The following is a 24,458-nucleotide window of genomic DNA, read 5'->3' on the forward strand; positions in this document are numbered from 1 at the left end:
TTGTATTGTAAACCATTATGTAATGGTCATGTTTAAACAGGATATTTTAGATTATCATTATTTGATAATCTACGTAAAGCTTTTTAAAACCTTTATCTATGAAATAAAGGTTATGGTTTGTTTTAAAAATGAATGCAGTCTTTGAAAAACGTCTCATATAGAGGTCAAAACCTCGCAACAAAATCAATTAATATGGAACGTTTTTAATCAATAAGAACGGGACATTTCAGTGCAAGCCTTGTAGTAGCATCCTACACGGTTTCCTGTGGAGTTAACTCCACTGCTAGACCCTGAGTTATTGTTGTTTTGCATTGCAGCCTGTACTGCGGCTATATTTGCTGCAAGGAAAGCACGGTAGTGTTCCTCACTCATGTTCAAGTTCTGACGAGTAGTCGGTGCCATTTCCTTCAAAAATAGCCAAAAGAATTAAGTTAATCATATAGAATATTAAGAGTAGTCAATAGTATTCCGTAGCATAATATGAACTCATTTATAAAAGTTTTTTCTTCATATTAGCATTTTATAAGTTTTAATTCGGGTAATACCTACCCGTTAAGTTCATACTTAGTAGCTAACATACAATTCAACTACTACAATTCTATATGAAAACTGATTATAATAATATTTCACATTCAAACTTTTATACAATATTTTGCAAACTTACAATACTGCTATTTTACATATAGCATGAAATATAGCACATAAAAACTCTGATACAAAACAGTTGCGAAGACAATTCTAGTTAATACGTAAGTCGTTCAACAAAGGCAATAAAGACACGTAATTCATACGTCCAGAAACAAGTCATGCATTCTGGTTTTACTATGACTACTTCCCATCCTTGGTCTTGTGGAACATAACCGTTGTGACCGTTGACAAGACAGCATGTTGTAATGTCGTCAAAAGGACGAGGGTTTCGTAATGTCCAACAGCCCCGTAATAATCTAAAAACCTTGTTTCTCATCTCAACTACCGAGTCCATCACTTGTCGGAATGTTTTATTTAAAAGTTGCAACCCAATGTTCTTTTTCTCAATTTGATGAGAATAGAACATTATTAACCCATAAGCATAACATGCTTTTTTATGTTGCATGTTAGAAGCTCTTTCTAACTCACGAAATCCTATGTTGGGATATGTTGAGTCAAAATAGGTTCTTAACCCGTAGCGTAAAATTGCATTTGGGTTCCCCGCATTTAACGCTTTAAATAAAACACGGCGTAACTTACGGTCTCCCCAATGTGATATACCCCACCTATCAAAGGAAAGCCTTTTATAAACTAAGGCATTTCTGGAAAGTCTTTCTAATGTTTGACAAGTTAATTTCGCCATAACTAAATGTGCTGATGAATTCTAACCGACTCTAGACAAGATTTCCTCAATCATATCCTCTGGTAGGTCTTCTAAAATATTCGGTTGTCTACCCTTAAGGTCAATAGACAAGGATTAGATTCGTAAAAGATAATTAACAAACAATACAAGCAATTTTTACATAGAACAAAAAAGTACAAGCACACTATATTACATATATTACACAACATGATTACAACTCTTTAATCCGACTCACTCGTTTTTTCTTCTTCGGACTTGGTTCGTTTTGCTAATTTCCTAGGGATATATGATGCTCCCCTAATACGAGATGTCATTTTCCACAATGGTTTAGAAAAACCTGGTGGTTTAGAGATTCCCGGGTCATTGTTACGTTTTAGGAAATACGGATGTTGCTGATACATATAAAGTTCATCGGGGTTGGAATCGGGTTTCTCTATTTTTATACATTTTCCCTTATTATTTTCTTTCGCTTTATTAAATTGGGTCGAGGTAATTTCTATAACATCATCGGAATCCTCATCGGGATCCGATTCATCAGAAAATTGATAATCTTCCCAATATTTCGCTTCCTCGGTGGAAACACCATTGACCATTATTAACTTTGGTCCGTTGGTTGAGGATTTTCTTTTATTTAATCGATTTACTATAGGTATCAATATTTCTTCTTCCGGAACCTCTTCTTCTTCCGGTTCCTCCTCTTCTGATTCCTCTTCTTCCGGTTCCTCTTCTTTCGGTTAATCTTCGGGAATTTTGGAATCTTCCCAAATTATATTCGACTCTTCATTATTATTAGGTGAGTCGATGGGATTTGTACTAGTGGTAGACATCTATCACACAATATCAAACACATTAAGAGGTTAATATATCACATAATATTTACATGTTAATAATATATAATTTCCAACAAAAGTGTAAAGCAATCGTTTTTAAAGAAAAAAGGTCGAAGTCCAGACTCACTAATGTATCCTAACAAACTCGATAAGACACACTAATGCAAATTTCTGGTTCTATAAGACCAACGCTCGGATACCAACTAAAATGTCCCGTTCATATTGATTATAAACGTTCCATATTAATTGATTTCGTTGCGAGGTTTTGACCTCTATATGAGACATTTTTCAAAGACTGCATTCGATTTTAAAATAAACCATAACCTTTAAAATATTACGACGATTATCAAATAATGATAATCTAAAATATAGCATTTTTCACACGACCATTACATAATGGTTTACAATAATATTACACATCAACATAAGTCTTCGAATGCAGTTTTTAAACAATATTATACAAGCATGGACTCCAAATCTTGTTCTTAATTTAGTATGCAACAGCGGAAGCTCTTAATAATCACCTGAGAATAAACATGCTTAAAACGTCAACAAAATTGTTGGTGAGTTATAGGTTTAACCTACATATTATTAAATCATAATAATAGACCACAAGATTTCATTTTTATAACACATCTCTTATCAGGCATTTCGCAAACTGCATAGAGATAAAAATCATTCATATGTTGAACACCTGGTAACCGACGTTAACTTAATGCATAGAATATCCCCAAAACAGAACCTCTCGTCTGTATAATAATCTCGAAGTACTAAACCATCCATAACCTGAATGGGGGTTGTTAATCCCAATAGATCTATCTTTAGGATTCACGTCAATTAGGGGCCATTTCCCTAATTCTTAGGCTACCAGACTTGAAGGGCGATATTCGGTTTAATAATCCAACCATATAATGTAATTTTGCATACTTGTGTCTATTTTGTAAAACATTTATAAAGCTGCATGTATTCTCATCCCAAAATATTAGATTTTAAAAGTGGGACTATAACTCACTTTCACAGATTTTTACTTCGTCGGGAAGTAAGACTTGGCCACTGGTCGATTCACGAACCTATAACATGATGTACATATATATCAAAATATGTTCAAAATATATTTACAATATTTTTTAATACGTTTTAATGTTTTAAATATTTTCAGTCAGCTGTCCTCGTTAGTAACCTACAACTAGTTGTCCATAGTTAGATGTACAGAAATAAATTGATATATATTATCTTGACCCAATCCACGACCCAGTGTATACACATCTCAGGCTAGATCACAACTCAAAGTATATATATTTTTGGAATCAACCTCAACCCTGTATAGCTAACTCCAACATTACTGCATATAGAGTGTCTATGGTTGTTCCAAATAATATATATATATGGGTCGATATGATATGTCAAAACATTTGCATACATGTCTATGGTATCCTAAGATTACATAATATATTAGAATACATGTATAATACAATATAAGTTAGCTAGGATATGATTTGTATAGATTTGTTACCAATTTTCACGTAGCTACAACAAGTAAAAATATCCAATCTTGTTTTACCCATAACTTCTTCGTTTTAAATCCGTTTTGAGTGAATTCAATTGCTATGGTTTCATATTGAACTTAAGTTTATGAATCTATACAAAAAAAGTATAAGTTTATAGTGGGAAATACAGGTTACAAGTCATTTTTTTAAAGGTAGTCATTTCAGTCGAAAGAATGACGTCTAGATGACCATTTTGGACAACATACTTCCATTTTGAGTTTAATCATGATTTTTGGATATAGTTTCATGTTCATAAGAAAAATCATTTTCCAAGAAGAACAACTTTTGAATCAAAGTTTATCATAGTTTTTAATTAACTAACCCAAAACAGCCCGCGGTATTACTACGACGGCGTATATCCAGTTTTACGGTATTTTTCGTGTTTTTAGGTTTTAAATCATTAAGTTAGCATATCATATAGATATAGAACATGTGTTTAGTTGATTTTAATAGTCAAGTTAGAAGGATTAACTTTTGTTTGCGAACAAGTTTAGAATTAACTAAACTATGTTCTAGTGATTACAAGTTTAAACCTTCGAATAAGGTAGTTTTATATATATGAATTGAATGATGTTATGAACATCATTACTACCTCAGGTTTTGTGGATAAACCCACTGGAAATGAGAAAAATATATCTAGCTTCAAAGGATCCTTGGATGGCTTAAAAGTTCTTGAAGCAGAATCATGACACGAAAACAAGTTCAAGTAAGATTTCCACTCGAAATAAGATTGTTAGAGTTATAGAAATTGAATTAAAGTTTGAATATGAGTATTACCTTGTATTAGAAAGATATCTTACTGTAAATAAGAAAGATTTCTTGAGGTTGAATGATCACTTTACAAGATTGGAAGTAAGCTAGCAAACTTAGAAGTATTCTTGATTTTATGAAACTAGATATTATAGAATTTATGAAGAACACTTAGAACTTGAAGATAGAACATGAGAGAGAACAATTTGATGAAGAAAATTGATGAATGAAAGTGTTTGTAGGTGTTTTTAGTCGTTGGTATATGGATTAGATATAAAGGATGTGTAATTTTATTTACATGTAAATAAGTCATGAATGATTACTAATATTTTTGTAATTTTATGAGATATTTCATGCTAGTTGCCAAATGATGGTTCCCACATGTGTTAGGTGACTCACATGGGTTGCTAAGAGCTGATTGTTGGAGTGTATAAACCAATAGTACGTACATCTAAAAGTTGTGTATTGTACGAGTACGAATACGGGTGCATACGAGTAGAATTGTTGATGAAACTGAACGAGGATGTAATTGTAAGCATTTTTGTGAAGTAAAAGTATTTTGATAAGTGTTTTGAAGTCTTTCAAACGTGTATAAATACATATTAAAACACTACAAGTATATACATTTTAACTGAGTCGTTAAGTCATCGTTAGTCGTTACATGTAAATGTTGTTTTGAAGCCTTTAGGTTAACGATCATGTTAAGTGTTGTTAACCCATTGTTTATTATATCAAATGAGATGTTAAATTATTACATTATCATGATATTATGATATATTAATATATCTTAATATGATATATATACAATTAAATGTCGTTACAACGTTAATCGTTACATATATGTCTCGTTTCGAAATCATTAAGTTAGTAGTCTTGTTTTTACATATGTAGTTCATTGTTAATATACTTAATGATATGTTTACTTATCATAATACCATGTTAACTATATATATATCCATATATATATGACATCGTATAGTTTTTACAAGTTTAACGTTCGTGAATCACCGGTCAACTTGGGTGGTCAATTGTCTATATAAAACCTATTTCCATTAATCAAGTCTTAACAAGTTTGATTGCTTAATATGTTGGAAATACTTAATCATATAAATATCAATTTCATTTAATATATATAAACATAGAAAAGTTCGGGTCACTACAATAATAATAATAATAATAATAATAATAATAATAATAATAATAATAATAATAATAATAATAATAATAATAATAATAATAATAATAATAATAATAATAATAATAATAATAATAATAATGATGATGATGATAATAAGTGAAACTACCTTAATAGCTTTTCCCTAAAAAAATGCCACGAACGAGGCTCGAACCCAAGACCTCTAGCTAAGCAACCACACTCCTAACCACTGCTCCATTGTCTCATTACTGATTTATTTAATGCCCAATCTATTTTAACTAGACTTCGGCGCGTTTAGTAATTGGATTTTTGGCCCAACATCACAAGGTTTTTACGGCCCAACTTGTAAACAGTTTTCGGTACAAGGCTTGAAGCATGTAAACGGTCAGTTTGGAGTACACAGAAAGTTCGAAATAAAATGGTAGCTAGTCACCCTCAGCTATCATCGTGTCACTATTTTTCATCACCATCTATGTTATCATCATCTTTATGATTCTTGTTCGAAAACCGAAGTAAACAAAACATATTCATCGAATTGATGGGTTCTTGGGTGATGATCGAGCAGTAACTAAATAGTAACTAAAACAGTAGCAGCAACGCAGCACAATCATCCATATTTTATCGATTTATTACTTTCATCCTCTTCACTTTAAATAGGGATAGAACAGAAAAAAAAAATATTGCACCTGCTGCAATAGTGAACGCGTAGCAGACCAGGCACAAGGAGAAGATTGGGTTTCGGCCCAATACTACAAACATGTTATCAGTCCAACTGTTTAAATACTTACATGGCCCAAAGTAAGCTGATGGCCAAACCAGAAATTAATCTGTATCCATTCGGTTTCCTTTTTCTTAAAATCAAACAAGTGGGGTTCGTTTATATTAAAAACACAGAACTATCGTTGTCTCATCTTCTTTACAGCTCATCTCCTTATCAATATATCTTCATTCAATCATCAACAGGAGTAATAATCATGTTCGTTTGGAAACAGAAGTGGGTTGGTTGGATTGGGCGTAACGAAAATAGAGTTTTATATGTGGTTTTCGAGATGAGTTTGGTTCTCGATCATGACAAACAACAAAGGAGCAATTTCAGCAATTAAGTCACCTCACTTTACCCACTATGGTCGGCCACAATATGTTATTAAATCCCACTTGCACTAGATAATGAGTCTTGTAATATACTATATATATATATATATATATATATATATATATATATATATATATATATATATATATATATATATATATTATTAAGTTGATGAACTCCAAACAAATGTGTGGCTGAATTCGGATCTAACCAGAAAACAAGAAAAAGTGTAACAACAGCGAGTTGAAGATGTTTATCAATGGTGATGGTGAGGTCAGGTTCAAAATAGAAAAAAATAATCGTAGTATGAGTTCACGGTGGTTGATTTTCAGTTCACGGTGGTTTAGTTGTACATGGTGGAAAAGGGTAGTCATTGGTGGCTCGAGGTGGCGGTGGTCATGATTGGGGTTAATGGTAAACCGAAACTTAACAGTTTATTTGGGTTTGTTCTAAAAAGGTGATAGGTTATATGTAAGTTTAGTTTGAAATGGAAACAGGAAACAATAAAAAGAAAATATACCCGATCGTATATAGATGATGGTAGAGGTGATCATGGTTGCCTGATGATTGGTTGAACAGAAACGAGTATAGTAGCGGTTTATCAATGTAGCTAGTGGTGGTTGATTCAAGCAGTTTGGGTTAGTGATGGTGGTTTTGAGTTATAGTGGTGTTCTCAACGGGGACAGTAACATAAACGATTTAATTGCTTTTTAAATAGTAGTACTTCTCAATGGGCTGTTCGAAGAAAAAAATAAAAGACAGAAATAGTAGTTATGCAGTAGAGGTGTTCGATTTTGATGGTAGCGTGGTGATTGTTCTTGGTGTTAAGGGTGGTTTTCGTTCAAACTCTAAATGGGAAACAGAACTATGGTGGTGATTGATAGTGAGTGTGCAGCTAGGTGAGTCGATGGATGGTGTTGTGTGTATTCATCATCAAATGCAGTATATGCATATATAGATAATATATTGATATGAGATAAAGCAATGCATGTGTATATGTTTAGCTATCATAAAGTCAGTGGGAATATTTCATATTCTGAACAAACAAGCCCAGCCAAAACATTGTACTAGTTAATATATTAATTATCAATTTCGAATAGAAATGGGAGACAAGGAAGATTCAATCAGGAAGAAAATTTTTAAAAGTGATTAGATTGGAAACCGATTTTGTAACTATCTGTATCCATTAATTTTATTTAATTAATATTAATAATTAATATTAAATATATTAATTATAATATTGATAATATTATTAATACTAATAAATACAAATAATAATAATAATAATAATAATAATAATAATAATAATAATAATAATAATAATAATGTTAATGATAATAAGTTGTATCTTAGTAATAACAATAATTAATAATAATCTTAATAGAAATAAAATTTTATTAATAATGATAATAAAAATAAAACAATAATAATAATGCTAATACTTAATAATAATAATTTTTTTTAATATAACAAAATAATATTTCCACCTAAATATGTATATGAAATGAATTATTATAACTTTCTTGTATATATATTATTTACAATTTGTTGTTCGTGAATCGTCGGGAACAGTCGAAGGTCAATTGATATTATGAATATAGTTTACGTTACTCAACATTACAGACTTTGCTCATCGTGTCGAAATCAAATACGAATTAAGTTTAAATTTGGTCGGAAATTTTCGGGTCGTCACAGTACCTACCCGTTAAAGAAATTTCATCCCGAAATTTGATTGGGATGGTCATGACTGACAATAAGTATGTTTTCATGACACATACGAGCTGAAAATTAAAGTTTTATCATCATCGAGTAATATAGACAAAACAATCTGATTATATGAAGAGTACTTGTGAAGCTATCACCAAAGAGTGAAATGAGTAGGTATAGATTCGTCATATCTTTTGACGTAGATAGGATTGATTTCCAAGTTCAAGAGACTTGGAGAAAATCTTCGTAATGAGATTTGATTCTTCGGTAATCAAAGGAATTAGAATCCGCTTTAAATGCGCTCATCTGTTTTGGATTGCTCTGTCGGATATTTTACTATAAATCCACCTCCTTCGTTTCCTTACAACTCACACCTTCTATTCTTTCTCCCTCAACTCATATTTTAAATATGCTCCATCCAGTACTGATTCTTGATATACTACTAACTTTCATATCTGTTATTCTTCTTTTTCATCTACCGCCGGAAGAATCTATTTACTTCTACTATACTCGTGGTTTTATAGTGTTTTTAGTCCTTCCGTGTCTTTATATTGCTATATGTATTGATATATATGGTTTGTAATTTCGGTGTTGTTGTTGTTGGGCTTTATATTTTCCCTTATATTTTGGAGCTCTTTGCCTTTTTATTATCTTCTCGATCTCTAATAAAGCGAGTAACGGTCCAGAATTCGTAAATATGGAACCTCAAATGAATTTAATGTTCTAAACAAGAAAGAACGTAATCAGACGATTTGATTTGTCAAATTACCTGAATCACTGAGAATAGAAATATACTTTCTTGATATGTTCAGAAGTTAAGCAGAATGAAAGAGTTATGTAACATGGCACGTGATGACGTTATGGTCTGTGAATCATCACGTTCTACTAGAAACTCAGCATGGCTTACTGTAATATAATCACGTTGATCAAGTGTCATTATATTATACTAACTCGTGCATCAATTTCCAACACTACTTCAAAATCATTCATAATTCAAATTCGAATTTTTCAGAATTTTAGAAACTAAAACAGTTTCTTTTATGATATAACACAGATAGAGCGGAGAGATAAGTAATATCGAACAAGAATATTTATGAAGATATCTTCAGAAATATTGAAGATATTAATAAAGAAAGATACGATGATATCTTAGAATTTCATAATCAAATTGTGATGAAGAAATTCATTCATGATGATTTAGAGAGACTAAGGAGTAAGGTATTCGCTAAAGATTTTATCATAAATAGAATCATCAGCATTCTTTATGTACAAGTTTAGTCCTTGTGATTTGTTTAGAGTCTCCTTCATGGTTTGCTCAATCCATTTTTTCAGTGCAAATTTTCCATTGAGTGTTTCCAACACTCCATTCTTTATCATTAAACTTTTGACTGTTAAGGCAGTCTTCAGTTTTCACTGCTTCATCAGCTTTTTCAAAACTTTGGAATATTGATTCGTAGACTTGGTGCTTTTCAGAATTTCAGAATGGAACATCATAATTCTAAGTGATAATTGTTATATGTATACATATAACTGTTGATGTGGAAACGCTACGAGTTTCAAAATACTGATTGCTGATTCTTGATAATTGATGTGGCAATTCTCGTTATAAAATGTGGATGAGTATATGAATAGGTTTTAATGAACAAATATAATGGTTCTTCAGAGAGACTTAAGCCAACGAGTAATGAGGTTGCTGGTAAGTTTACTGCTAATGCGGTGGGATATAAACGGTTCCCCGGTAACGTTAACGAAAGGCAAACTTATATATCAAGGTTATAGTAAGGTTGTTTCGAACGGAAAGTCGAAGTTGACTTGCTGGAGCTATGACAAAATTGCAACGTTATTTTCGGTAATAACAATGCCAAAGGAGCTAGCATAGATACGTGTTAAACGTTTTCTCAGGTTCCGAGTGTTTTCAGGTGCATCAATCTTTTCTTCCGTAGATGAAGTGTGGTTGGTATCCTCTCGACTGAGGTGTTTTCAAGAATCATGAAAGGGTTGAACGTAGATTGTAATCGTCAAGATACAAATGAGGTTTAAGATGAAATCAAGTGGCAAACTTGAAGAATTGTTTAGTTTCATATGTTATAATCAATATTTTAATTCATTTTAATTGTCCAATGTTGGCAGTCCACAGTTAGCAGTCCACAATTAGTAATTCAATAATTTATATATAGTTTAATACATAACATTCGAATCAATTAATACGTATCGTGACCCGTTATACATGTCTCAGACTCGATCACAACTCAAAGTATATATATTATTGTAGAATCAACCTCAACCATGTATAGCTAACTCAAGCATTACTGCATATAGAGTGTCTATGGTTATTCCAAATAATATATATAGATGTGTCGATATGATATGTCAAAACCTTGTATACGTGTCCCGATATTTAAAGTGCGTAAAATAAATAACAGAAATTAAATGACGATAAATAAAATTGCGAGAATTAAAATTGCGATAATTAAATTTAATCAGTTAGCTAGGAATAGTTAGCATTGATTCTTAACAAAATTTCTCATAGTTAATTTGTCTGTTTCTAACAAATTTTATTTTGTCATATGTTTTCTTCATTATGCCACTTGTTGGATTCTGATAGGTTAAAATCCAAATATGAAACTGAATGAAAATGGTTATTCTGTGATGAACGGATTCGTATATCTGTGGATGTAAGTAGGATAGTAAATGACTGTTGAATCAGCTTCGACGAATGTACAGTGTAACTTATTAAGGTGAAATCTAAATATTCCTCGGGTATTACCTACCCGTTAAAATATTTTTTTCATCAAAAGTTTGTACAAAAGAATTTTTTTATTACAATCTTTATGAAAACATATATACATATATATTTTCTTCAGATGTAATTATGGATTTAATGAGTTAATATAATATTAAACTCATTTGCTTTTCGGTTTGAATTAGAGTACATAATCTCTAAAACATTATAGATTACATAATCATCATGTCGAACGAAGATAAATAATGTAGAACGTTACGTAGAACGATGATTATACTCGAGGTACAGAATGAGATGTTGAGGCATGGATTGTTGATGGTACTGGTGCTGTTACTGATGATTGTCGGTCGGAACGAGCGAATGAATAAGGTTTAGAATTTGAGATAGTATTTAATCGTGACGAGATATTCTGGAAATGAGAGAGAAAATAGTGTTACTAACAGGTTCGCCGGTAAGTGCTTCAGGTTCATCGCCAATAGGGCAATGTGGTGGATGGAAGGGATCACCTTCTTCTTGTCTCCAATGATTAAGTAGGCTACGAACCCATCAAATGAATTGGGGATGGCTGATTAGTTGATTCATTCTGGTGATGCTGCTTCCGGAGCTTAGGTGAACATCTATGTCGGAATAGCTGTCGGAATTCGAGGGACTTGAACTAGTTGTGAGTTCCATCAGGTACTGTTAGATAAAGGGTTTTTGATACGAAATGATTTTCAGATATCGGATGATATTCTAATTACATAGAATACCTATATATAGTACAGGAGTTCTCGTAGATTACGGAGGAATTTTCGAAAGCTGTCAGGCAAAGTTTATAGTAACAGATATGATAAGATACGAATTTATCTATACACTATCTATGCAATAGAGGAATTAAGACTTGTCTAGACTTTAAGGATGATAAGCAAGTATTTTTCGACATGAAATGTTAAGCAAAACTTTTGACATGCAGACACGGTCGAAGTCCAGACTCACTAATGCATCTTAACAACTATCAGTTAGACACATTAATGCAAGACCTGGTTCGCTAACACCACCGCTCTGATACCACATGTCATTACCCGTCCAAATCCATAAGGACGAATACAATAACATATGATTACATCGCGAGGTACTTGACCTCTATATGATACATTTTACAAACATTTCATTCGTTTTTAAAAGACAAACTTTCATTTCATCGAAAGTTGACTAGTATGCATACCATTTCATAATATCCAAACTATAAATGACCTAATATGTCATTTACTTAATAATAATCTCAATTGAACATCAACAACTCGAATGCAACGTCTTTTGAAATATGTCATGAATGACTCCAAGTAATATCTTTAAAATGAGCTAATGCACAGCGGAAGATTTCTTTAATACCTGAGAATAAACATGCTTTCAAGTGTCAACCAAAAGGTTAGTGAGTTCATTAGTTTATCATAATCAATCAATTCCATAATTTTAATAGACCACAAGATTTCATTTTCATTTCTCATAAAATCATTCATATGGATTGAACACCTGGTAACCGACATTAACAAAATGCATCTAGAATATCCCCATATATAATCATCGAAGTACTAAAGCAGTTCAAATTCTCTGACTGGGGCGTGTCAAAGCCCATAGATCTATCTTTAGGATTCACGTCAATTGGTGGCAATTATAATAAATACCAATTCTTAGGTTACGAAGTTCAACAAGGGCGATATCCGGTATAACAATTCAACCATAGAATGTAGTTTCGATTACTTGTGTCTATTTCGTCAAACATTTATAAAAGCGCATGTATTCTCACTCCCAAAAATATATATTGCAAAAGCATTTAAAAAGGGAGCAATGAAACTCACGATACTGTATTTCATAGTAAAAATACATATGACGTCACTGAACAAGTGTGGGGTTGACCTCGGATTCACAAACCTATATCATTCGTATATATATTAACACACGTAATTGTAATCGAACAATATATATATATATATATATATATATATATATATATATATATATATATATATATATATATATATATATATATATTATCAATAGTGATATAATTTTTATATTAATAACTTATGTATTTCTTTATTTAGTTAAATATGTTCATTTTATATATTTTGAATAAATTTTAATATAGTTAAGTTAAATATATTTTTATATGGAATTCATTGGTTTGAAATTAATAATTATGATAATGATAGTATTAGTGAATATTATTGATACTATATAATAATAGTAATATTGTTAATAATGATACTTATGTTAATAATAATAATAATACTAGTAATAAAAATGATACTAATACTAATATTAATGAAAAATAATAATTTGTATCATTTTCATAATAATAATAATAATAATAATAATAATAATAATAATAATAATAATAATAATAATAATAATAATAATAATATTAATAATATTAATAATAATAATAATAATAATAATAATAATAATAATAATAATAATAATAATAATAATAATAATAATAATAATAATAATAATAATAATAATAATAATAATAATAATAAAAATAATAATGATGATAATGATAATAAGTGAAACAACCTTAATAGCTTTTCCCTAAAAAAAATGCCACGAACGAGGCTCTAACCCGAGACCTCTAGCTAATCAACCACACTCCTAACCACTGCTCCATTGTCTCATTACTGATTTATTTAATGCCCAATCTATTTTAACTAGACTTCGGCCCGTTTAGTAATTGGATTTTTGGCCCAACATCACAAGGTTTTTACGGCCCAACTTGTAAACAGTTTTCGGCCCAATGCTTGAAGCATGTAAACGGTCAGTTTGGAGTACACAGAAAGTTCGAAATAAAATGGTAGCTAGTCACCCTCAGCTATCATCGTGTCACTATTTTTCATCACCATCTATGTTATCATCATCTTTATGATTCTTGTTCGAAAACCGAAGTAAACAAAACATATTGATCGAATTGATGGGTTCTTGGGTGATGATCGAGCAGTAACTAAATAGTAACTAAAAGAGTAGCAGCAACGCAGCACAATCATCCATATTTTATCGATTTATTACTTTCATCCTCTTCACTTTAAATAGGGATAGAACAGAAGAAAAAAATATTGCACCTGCTGCAATAATGAACGCGTAGCAGACCAGGCACAAGGAGAAGATTGGGTTTCAGCCCAATACTACAAACATGTTATCGGTCCAACTGTTTAAATACTTACATGGCCCAAAGTAAGCTGATGGCACAACTAGAAATTAATCTGTATCCATTCGGTTTCCTTTTTCTTAAAATCAAACAAGTGGGGTTCGTTTATATTAAAAAGACAGAACTATCGTTGTCTCATCTTCTTTACAGCTCATCTCCTTATCAATATATCGTCATTCAATCATCAACAGGAGCAATAATCATATTCGTTTGGAAACAGAAGTGGGTTGGTTGGTTTGGGCGTAACGAAAATAGAGTTTTATATGTGGTTTTCGAGATGAGTTTGGTTCTCGATCATGACAAACAACAAAGGAGCAATTTCAGCAATCAAGTCACCTCACTTTACCCACTATGGTCGGCCACAATATGTTATTAAATCCCACTTGCACTAGATAATTAGTCTTGTAATATGCTATACATATATATTATTAAGTTGATGAACTCCAAAAAAATGTGTGGCTGAATTCGGATCTAACCAGAAAACAAGAAAAAGTGTAACAGCAGCGAGTTGAAGATGTTTATCAATGGTGATGGTGAGGTCAGGTTCAAAACAGAAAAAAAATCATAGTATGAGTTCACGGTGGTTTAGTTGTACATGGTGGAAAAGGGTAGTCATTGGTGGCTCGAGGTGGCGGTGGTCGTGATTGGGGTTAATGGTAAACCGAAACTTAACAATTTATTTGGGTTTGTTCTAAAAAGGTGATAGGTTATATGTAAGTTTAGTTCGAAATGGAAACAGGAAACAATAAAAAGAAAATATACCCGATCGTATATAGATGATGGTAGAGGTGATCATGGTTGCCTGATGATTGGTTGAACAGAAATGAGTATAGTAGCAGTTTATCAATGTAGCTAGTGGTGGTTGATTCAAGCAGTTTGGGTTAGTGATGGTGGTTTTGAGTTGTAGTGGTGTTCTCAACCGGGACAGTAACATAAACGATTTAATGGCTTTTTGAATAGTAGTAGTTCAAAGTAGTAATGATCAATGGGCTGTTCGAAGAAAAAAATAAAAGACAGAAATAGTAGTTATGCAGTAGAGGTGTTCGATTTTGATGGTAGCGTGGTGATTGTTCTTGGTGTTAAGGGTGGTTGTCGTTCGAACTCTAAACGGGAAACAGAACTATGGTGGTGATTGATAGTGAGTGTGCAGCTAGGTGAGTCGATGGATGGTGTTGTGTGTATTCATCATCAAATGCAGTATATGCATATATAGATAATATATTGATATGAGATAAAGTAATGCATGGGTATATGTTTGGCTATCATAAAGTCAGTGGGAATATTTCATATTCTGAACAAACAAGCCCAGCCAAAACATTGTACTAGTTAATATATTAATTATCAATTTCGAATAGAAATGGGAGACAAGGAAGATTCAATCAGGAAGAAAATTTTTAAAAGTGATTAGATTGGAAACCGATTTTGTAACTATATGTATCCATAAATTTTATTTAATTAATATTAATAATTAATATTAAATATATTAATTATAATATTGATAATATTATTAATACTAATAAATAAAAATAATAATAATAAAAATAATAATAATAATAATAATAATAATAATAATAATAATAATAATAATAATAATAATAATAATAATAATAATAATGTTAATGATAATAAGTTGTATCTTAGTAATAACAATAATTAGTAATAATTTTAATAATCTTAATAGAAATAAAATTTTATTAATAATGATAATAAAAATAAAACAATAATAATAATGCTAATACTTAATAATAATATTTTTTTTAATATAACAAAATAATATTACCATCTAACTATGTATATGAAATGAATTATTATAACTTTCTTGTATATATATTATTTACAATTTATTGTTCGTGAATCGTCAGGAACAGTCGAAGGTCAATTGATATTATGAATATAGTTTACAAACTTTGTTACTCAACATTACAGACTTTGCTTATCGTGTCGAAATCAAATACGAATTAAGTTTAAATTTGGTCGAAAATTTCCGGTCGTCACAAAAACCGTCAAGGGAGACTATCACAAAGAAGTCACAACGTTTATAATTCAAAATCATGTAACTTGAGATTCCCCGACCATGACAACCAACACTGCGCCGCAAAATTGACAAACACCTAATAACCCCACAGTCACCACAGCCAAGATTCAAAATAAGGAAGTTTAAAAAGGTAAGAGGGAGCAGTGATTCGTTAAGACGAGCGACGACATAGGTAGGGTCAGTCCTGTCAATTGTGATGTCCAATGCGAAAAGATCGAAAACTTCCCTCCAAAATTTAAACAATGAAGTTATAACTTCAAATTTAAAATTGAATCACTTAAAATGACGTTTGCGTATGCTCTGAAATAAAGAATTAAATAAACAGACTTTAGTAACATAAAATTATAATTATATTTGAATATTAAATTTGTTATGTGTAATATATTGATCTGAAAGCAAGATTTCATTTATTTTTTAGTAACTTTTTATTAAACTTTGTAAATAATACTCAACTAATAAAACTTTTAAGTTAAAAGTAATTTGTTGAAAATAAATTTCAATACCAATAACTTAACTACAACAACAACAACAACAACAACAACAATACCCAATCCCATATGCGTGGGGTATGGGGGAGGTTGGATGTAGACAATCATTCCTCTATCTTAGAATAAAGAGAAATCATTTCTCCACCCCGAGTTAAACACTCACAAGAGCGGAGAAAGTCCTCCCTCTCTCTATTTGACGGGTAAAGAGATTGCTTTCAAGGGGACCTCCGACCATGAAGAATGAGAAAAAGCAATATAAAAAAAATTGAAATAAATAGATAAATATATAAAAAAGTAATAAAAAATAGGAAAATAAAAAATAAATAAAATAAACAGAGACGCCATGAAAATGGTAGAATCAAATTTTCATGGGTTTTACATCGTGCCTGGAGTTCAATTTAGGCTCTAAGCGGCAGTCAAGTCGCCAATAAATCGACGCTTGCTAAGCCTCGCTTAACAGAAACGTTTATGGAAAAGAAAAAAAAAAGGAGTATATATATATATATATATATATATATATATATATATATATATATATATATATATATAAGGGAAAAATAAGACGTACCTTAGACAGTAGGGCGAATCTCAGGATAAAACGAGAGATGCTACAACTAAAAACAAAAACATAATACAAACCTAGAAACACAGACCAACAAACAAACATGCATGCATGCATGCATGCGCACACACACACACACATACATACATACATACATACATACATACATACATACATACATACATACATACATACATACATACATACATACAAACATACAGAAACACAAACAAACAAACACACACACACACATACATACATACATACATACATACATACATACATACATACATACATAGATACATACAAACATACATACATACATACATACATACATACATACATACATACATGCATACATACAATAAACCGTACGTAACCAATCAAAAAACATGAAAACCTGAAACGTACCCGCGAGCAAACATACAAACATACATAATAACAGACCCACATACGCATACAAACAAACATACAGAAACAAAAGATACAAGCCCGCATAAACACCAAACGCAACAAACAAAAAGCAAACAAATAAACATACAAACAAAACATACCCGCAACCACAACCTAATCCCTAAACAAGTAAACAAACAAACACACACAAGCAGACAAAAACCTACCCAGTAAAAAGAAGAGTGCCCGGTAATAAACAAAGCGCAGAAAAACACGCCACAAGACGAAACAAACAAACAAAGACAAACACAAGAAAAACACAATAAAAGAAGACACAAAAACCCAAACACACAGACCCACGAACACACCAACATACCAAACCTACTCGTTAATTCTAATTCTAGTCCTCCACGCATTCCTATCAGAGGTCATGTCCTCGGTCAATAAAAGCTCCTTCAAGTCGAGCTTTATTTTATCCTCACACCTACGAGTAGGTCTACCCCTTCTCCTTACACCGTCAACCGTGAGTGCCTCGACTCTCCTAACAGGAGCGGTAAGAGGCCCCCTCCTCACATGTCCAAACCATCGGAGCCGTTCTTCTCTTAGCTTGTCGATGATGTTTTCAACTTTCAGGTTCTCCCTAAAAACACTATTTGGAATCCTATCCAACATGATTTTACCGCATGTCCACCTAAGCATCATCATCTCTGCCACCTCCATCCTTCTCTCTTGCGCCTTCGTCATTGGCCAATACTCTGATCCGTATAACATGGCAGGTCTAATTACCACCTTGAAGAATTTCCCTTTCAGCTTTAGGGGGATCTTCTTGTCGCATAAGACTCCAGTCGCTGCTCTCCACTTCACCCACCCTACTTTTATACGGTGCGACACATCTTCATCTATCCTACCTGATTTGTGGAGCATCGAGCCTAGGTATCTAAACGAGGTTTGTGGACGCAAGATTTGGTTTCCAATGCATATGTTCACTCCATCATCTTGTTCATCGTCGTTCCCATCGAAATCACCTCTAAGATATTCCGTCTTTTGTCTACCAATAACTTAACTATTATATTTAGACATAACAATAGCTTAATGAGTACCAATTATGAAGCGAACACGTATCATAAAACTTGGTAAAAATATAAGACCGTTGAATGTTGTTTTATTCTAATGAATAGTTAAATAATAGTCTCATGAAATGTTAACATTTGAAAATGAAAAAAAGATCTATGTATATTATCATATAAATTTATAAAAAAATACTGAAATATGACAATAAAAATAGTAAGGTGTAATTCAATAAAGGGTTAAATCCATAAATATGTCTTTTACTTTCATTTTTGTCCCAATATAGGCTATATACCCCCGAAAAATACCAATGTAGGCTATATACTTTCATAAAGTGTACTAATATGAACGGACAAAACTTATTAACCGGATAAACAACTAAACAATGACGTGGCATCTTACATGGAGAATGACGTTGGTGATACATTAGAACAAAACTGAAAATGTATAGCCTACATCGGAACAAAACTGAAAGTATATAGCCTACATTGGAACAAAACTGAAAGTATATGATCTATTTGTAGCCATATAAAATGCAAAAAATGTTAAATAATTAACTTTACCGGTTCAGCATGTAACTTGTTAAATTTGTGTACATCGATACAACTTTTAAGAGTATATAACTTACATTGGTATTTTTTGAGGTATATAGCATACATTGGGACAAAAATGAAAGTATATGACATATTTATGACTTTAACCCTTCAATAAAATAATCTTGGGGCTCACATAAAGTGATGATTAATCCATACAATTATTATCGGGTATAATTTTATTTTATTTACGTATAAAAAATAAATGTTAAATAGAACTCACGTACTGGTGTCAAACTCATAAAGTTACTTTACCCTTTTCTATCACCTTCTTCATGTAACAACTTTTAAAAGTTTCATAGTTGGTCTTAAATATTGATGTCCCTCATCTTGTGTTTCCCAGTGTGATTGCACGTCTCGCCCACCCCGAGGCCCGACCCTGGACATAGGTGAAGGGCCGGAGGTGGAGCCCGTTAAAAAGGAGAAGAAAAAGGGAGTAAAAGCACGGGAAAGCATGCCAGCGAAGGATCTAAATCTAAGGAAACAAATTACAAGCTGATAATGTTTCAGTCGAATGCAACATCTCTAATGACCAACAGCCGCCGGTTGAAAACCCATCATTTTAAAACCTAATGAATTGAATGACATTATTACTAAATAACGGAAGGTCACCACTTTGGTAGATCTGGGGCAAGAAATAAATAAATAAATAAATAAAAAGAGGGAAAACAACGGTGTTGAGAAATGTTTTATGATGGATCAACTGAAAATGAGAATATGGAAACGATAAAATGAAGGGAGGTGAGAGAAATAAGTCAAAACATGAGAAGAGAACAAGGAGATAAGAAACTCCAGGTTACATCGCACATCGTGTTAACCCTTGAATTCCTCCCAAGGGTGTCTTCCGCACATCGAGCTGCGGGGTCAGTGGGGGAGGGGATTTTACCGCCCATGCCCTCGGATTGGACCGAATTTACTCTTGGGTAGCAGTTGGGGGCGAGGTATGCAACCGTGAGAGATGAACGCGTGGTGATCCCGAACTACAGTATAAAAAAAAAAAAAAAACTTCGGGTTACTGGCGAGAAGTAAATTATGATTTCATTTGTTATATGTTTCTTATAAGGAAAAAAAAAAACACAAATTATCGTTTTGTCCGCGGTAAACAGTAATGCCAACCCCCAAACGTCATTCCTATGCGAGTGGACCGAACCTCCAAACGGCACTAACCCAATTTTTTTCTTAAAAAAGCCAGAAACTAACATTAAAGCATGAATATATGGCACTATGTACAATATGTGTGTAGAAAAAGCCGAAATATATACAATTACGAACAGCAACGTGAGTACGAGACATCACTAAACTAACAAAATTAGCCAATACCACACGAAAATTATAATGTATGTAATAACACCAATTATATTTTCAACTTGATTTTTAATTAATCTGCTATAAAATACAATTATTTATGCATGTAATTAAGTTACTTATTGCGTAATTTTTATAAATTTGTTAAAATATCATTGGCAATGTAATAAGCAAAGATAGTAATTAAGTAATTAAGCGTTAACCAGTTAATCAATAATAAATACACCCAAAATCCAAACAACCACTAATTTGTAGTAAATTCTGACTAATTTTGCCCGTGTGCATAAACCTAGCAACTGAATCTTTAGACTCGGACACCCCTACAAATCATATCACACAATTATCAACTTAAATTATAATTAAATTAAATTATAACAAATTACTAAATCCTTTAATTTCTTCACTAAACCACCACTATACATACTTAGAGACTTAATCCATGCAAATCGTTTTAAAGTTGCTCACCAAGTACTACTTACAAATGGCATGCATGAAGCTAGGCACCAAGACTGATGTTTTCAGACATGAAGAAAATACATGGTATACTTTTATAAATTTTGAAATCAGAATAATGTTATTTGTTGTTTTGACTGAATTCATGATCTATATTAACCCAAAATTGTTTGCTGTGATGTGTTATTGTGATCATCATAGTTACATGGCACTTAGAATAATGAACACATCATATATTATGTTGTCGAATTCGTTCTTAGATCTATAAATTAAGAGTAATTTTGTCCGTTATATATCTAAGAATTCGATGATGTATGATTTGTTTCAGGCAGTGTACAAGTGGACTCCCAAGTGATGTAACGATTGAGATCGGAGAAGAGACATTTAATCTTCATAAGGTTCGTTTCGTTATTATCTAGTTTTGTAATTGTTTAAAAAAAAAAATCAACTAATTTGAGGATTGAGAAATATTAATAAAAGAACATGATAAAGAATGCATGTAACTTGTGTTACATGAATTGTTAACATGTGATTTATATAAGTTAATGCATATAAAGTCATATCAGATTGTGATTACTTACTTTACTCTCTGTTTTTGCATCTATATGTTGTTACAGTTTCCTTTGATTACAAGAAGTGGCCTATTAACCAAACTTATTGGAGATTTTTCAAGCGAAGACGAGCATGTTTGCAACGTACGTCTCGACGATATACCAGGTGGATCTAAAACATTCGAGCTTATAGCCCGTTTCTGCTACGATGTAAAAATAGAACTTACAGCCCATAATGTTATCAGCCTAAGATGTGCTGCAGAGTTTTTAGAAATGACTGATGATTATGCAGACGAAAACCTAATAACAATAACCGAAACCTTTTTTATTGAATGTTTAGCCACTTGGGCCGATACAATGAAAGCTTTAGAAAGTTGTGAGCAAATTCTTGCAGAATCAGAAGAATTATTCCTCGTGTCGCGTTGCATTACTTCTTTAGCAACAAAAGCTTGTATGGGTTACAATGAAGCAATAAACGAGGATGAAATCGCGCCAACTTCAACTGTTTGGAACGGGATTTGTACGTCTGATAAGCCCGAAATAATGTATGATGATTGGTGGCATAAAGATGTATGTTTTCTTGGTTTACATTTGTATAAACGGGTCATTCGGGCTATTGCGTCACGAGGTATGAAAGCAGAGACTATAGCAGGGTCTCTTGTGGGTTATGTTAAAAGATATATACCTTTATTGAATAGGGAAGCGGGTTTTAACGACGCTAATTACTATAATACAATTTCGCCTTCTGAAGCTGATCAAAGGAGTCTTTTCGAAGAGATTGTTGATTTACTTCCAAATCATAAAGGGATTATTTCGACCTCGTTTCTTTTAAGGCTTCTTCGTACTGCAATGATCTTGCACGTGAGCCCATCGTGTCAAGAGAATCTTGAAAAACGGGTTGGGGCCCAGTTGGATACTGCAGTTTTAGAGGATATCTTGATACCAAATCAGGGGTTTAATACAGTGGAGACATTGTATGACATAGATTGTTTTCAAAGAATACTTGAATATTATATGTCTATGGATCATGGTGCACTTTATTCACCAAGCATAGTTGAAGAAGGGTCGGAGAGTGGGACCGGGCCCCAGTCTTTGGCTTCAATGACATCAGTGGCTAATCTTGTTGACTCATTTCTTGCTGACGTGGCGGCTGATGTTAATATGAAAATCCCGAAATTTCAGGCTCTTGCAGCTGCTGTCCCTGACTATGCTCGACCAGTTTCTGATGGCATTTATCGCGCGGTAGATATATATTTCAAGGTACACACTTTCTTACTCAATACCGTTTAAGCCTAAAGCCCTGCATCATATGTTTTTCAACCCTGCAGACACGAATACACAAAACACAGTAATAAAGTTGTTTCCTTTTTATGCAATCGTCTCATAACTGAGAGTTTTAGAAGTTCTGGCATCACAATTCGTTCATTGTTCATCCCTGGAGCGTCATTTTAATTTTATGGGCACTGCTCAATAAGTAAAAAATAAGCCTTTTTTATAAAAAAGTTTTTCATATAAAAACAAGAAATGAATTGATGAATGTTGATGTTGAAATCGAGGTGGAGACACGAAAGACAAGTCGATAATGTGTGAGGGCTACTTTAGGATTTAAATATATGTAGCTTTTAAATTTTTAATCTTTAAATCTTGATAAACAAATGGTCTAAACATATATATTGTTGGGCTATATTTTTGGGGCCTTTTGAATATTGGGCTATATTTTTGGGGCCTTTTGGATATTGGGCCATGTGTAAATGCACATTGCAGCCCAATATCCGGCCCCGGTCTTGTTTAATATTTGATATACAAATTGTAAAAACCATACAGGCACATCCTTGGCTTACAGACGGTGATCGAGAACAAATGTGTAGACTTATGAATGTTCAAAAGCTCTCATTGGAAGCCAGCACTCATGCAGCTCGTAACGAGAGGCTCCCAATTCGTGTCATTGTTCAAGTCCTTTTCTTTGAACAACTACGCCTTCGAACATCAATTGCTGGATGGTTTTACGTGTCTGAAAATGAAGTTGGTGATGTGGCACGCTCACAAGAAAGGGGTGGTGTGAAAATAGGAATGGGTGAGATGAGGGAACGTGTTCTTGGGCTCGAAAAAGAGTGTGAAACCATGAAGTATGAGATTCGGAAAATGGTTAAAACAAAGAGACGCTGGAACTTTTTTTGCAAGCGAAAAAGTAAGAAAATTTGATCATGTTATGTTCTGAAACAACCTAATTGTGTTTCGAAATATTCCACTTGTTTTCTTTGATGAAAAGACTGATAATGTATGCTCTTGAATTTCAGTTTACGTGCGATATTCAAAAATTTGAAAACCTGATTTACCAATGATCCATTGCTGTGATCCTTCAACGATTTCACTTTGTTGCTCTTGGATCTCCAAACATATAAGGTTTGTTCTGTTCGTTTTGTGTTTTACATTTTTGTTTTTGCTCAAGAAACTGTCACTTTTTAGTTCAATATAAGATACTATCGTTAAGAAATCGGTTTGTTTTTCTTCTTATGATAATTTTAGTTTCAGTTGAGATGATGGGTTGTTATTCAAGTATAAATGTGCTTGGATTTATTCTGTTTTTGTCATCAATTTCTGGGTTATTAAGCTGTTCGATTAACGACTTGGTTCATAATCGAGTTGATTACTAAACGAAAAACTAAACAG

At 32.4% G+C, this 24,458-nt stretch overlaps 1 protein-coding gene across 1 annotated transcript; it reads left to right on the forward strand.

The window, feature by feature from the left end:
* The first annotated feature begins 21,265 nt into the window (after positions 1 to 21,265).
* LOC139842092 (BTB/POZ domain-containing protein At5g03250-like) lies at positions 21,266 to 23,990 on the forward strand. Its single transcript, XM_071832268.1, has 4 exons — positions 21,266 to 21,324; positions 21,566 to 21,635; positions 21,855 to 23,048; positions 23,613 to 23,990. Exons 1-4 carry the CDS (start codon positions 21,266 to 21,268, stop codon positions 23,988 to 23,990), a joined length of 1,701 nt encoding a protein of 566 aa, XP_071688369.1.
* The last annotated feature ends 468 nt before the right edge of the window (positions 23,991 to 24,458 follow it).

Source organism: Rutidosis leptorrhynchoides, chromosome 4 (genome assembly GCF_046630445.1).
Source record: "Rutidosis leptorrhynchoides isolate AG116_Rl617_1_P2 chromosome 4, CSIRO_AGI_Rlap_v1, whole genome shotgun sequence".
Lineage (NCBI taxonomy): Eukaryota > Viridiplantae > Streptophyta > Magnoliopsida > Asterales > Asteraceae > Rutidosis > Rutidosis leptorrhynchoides.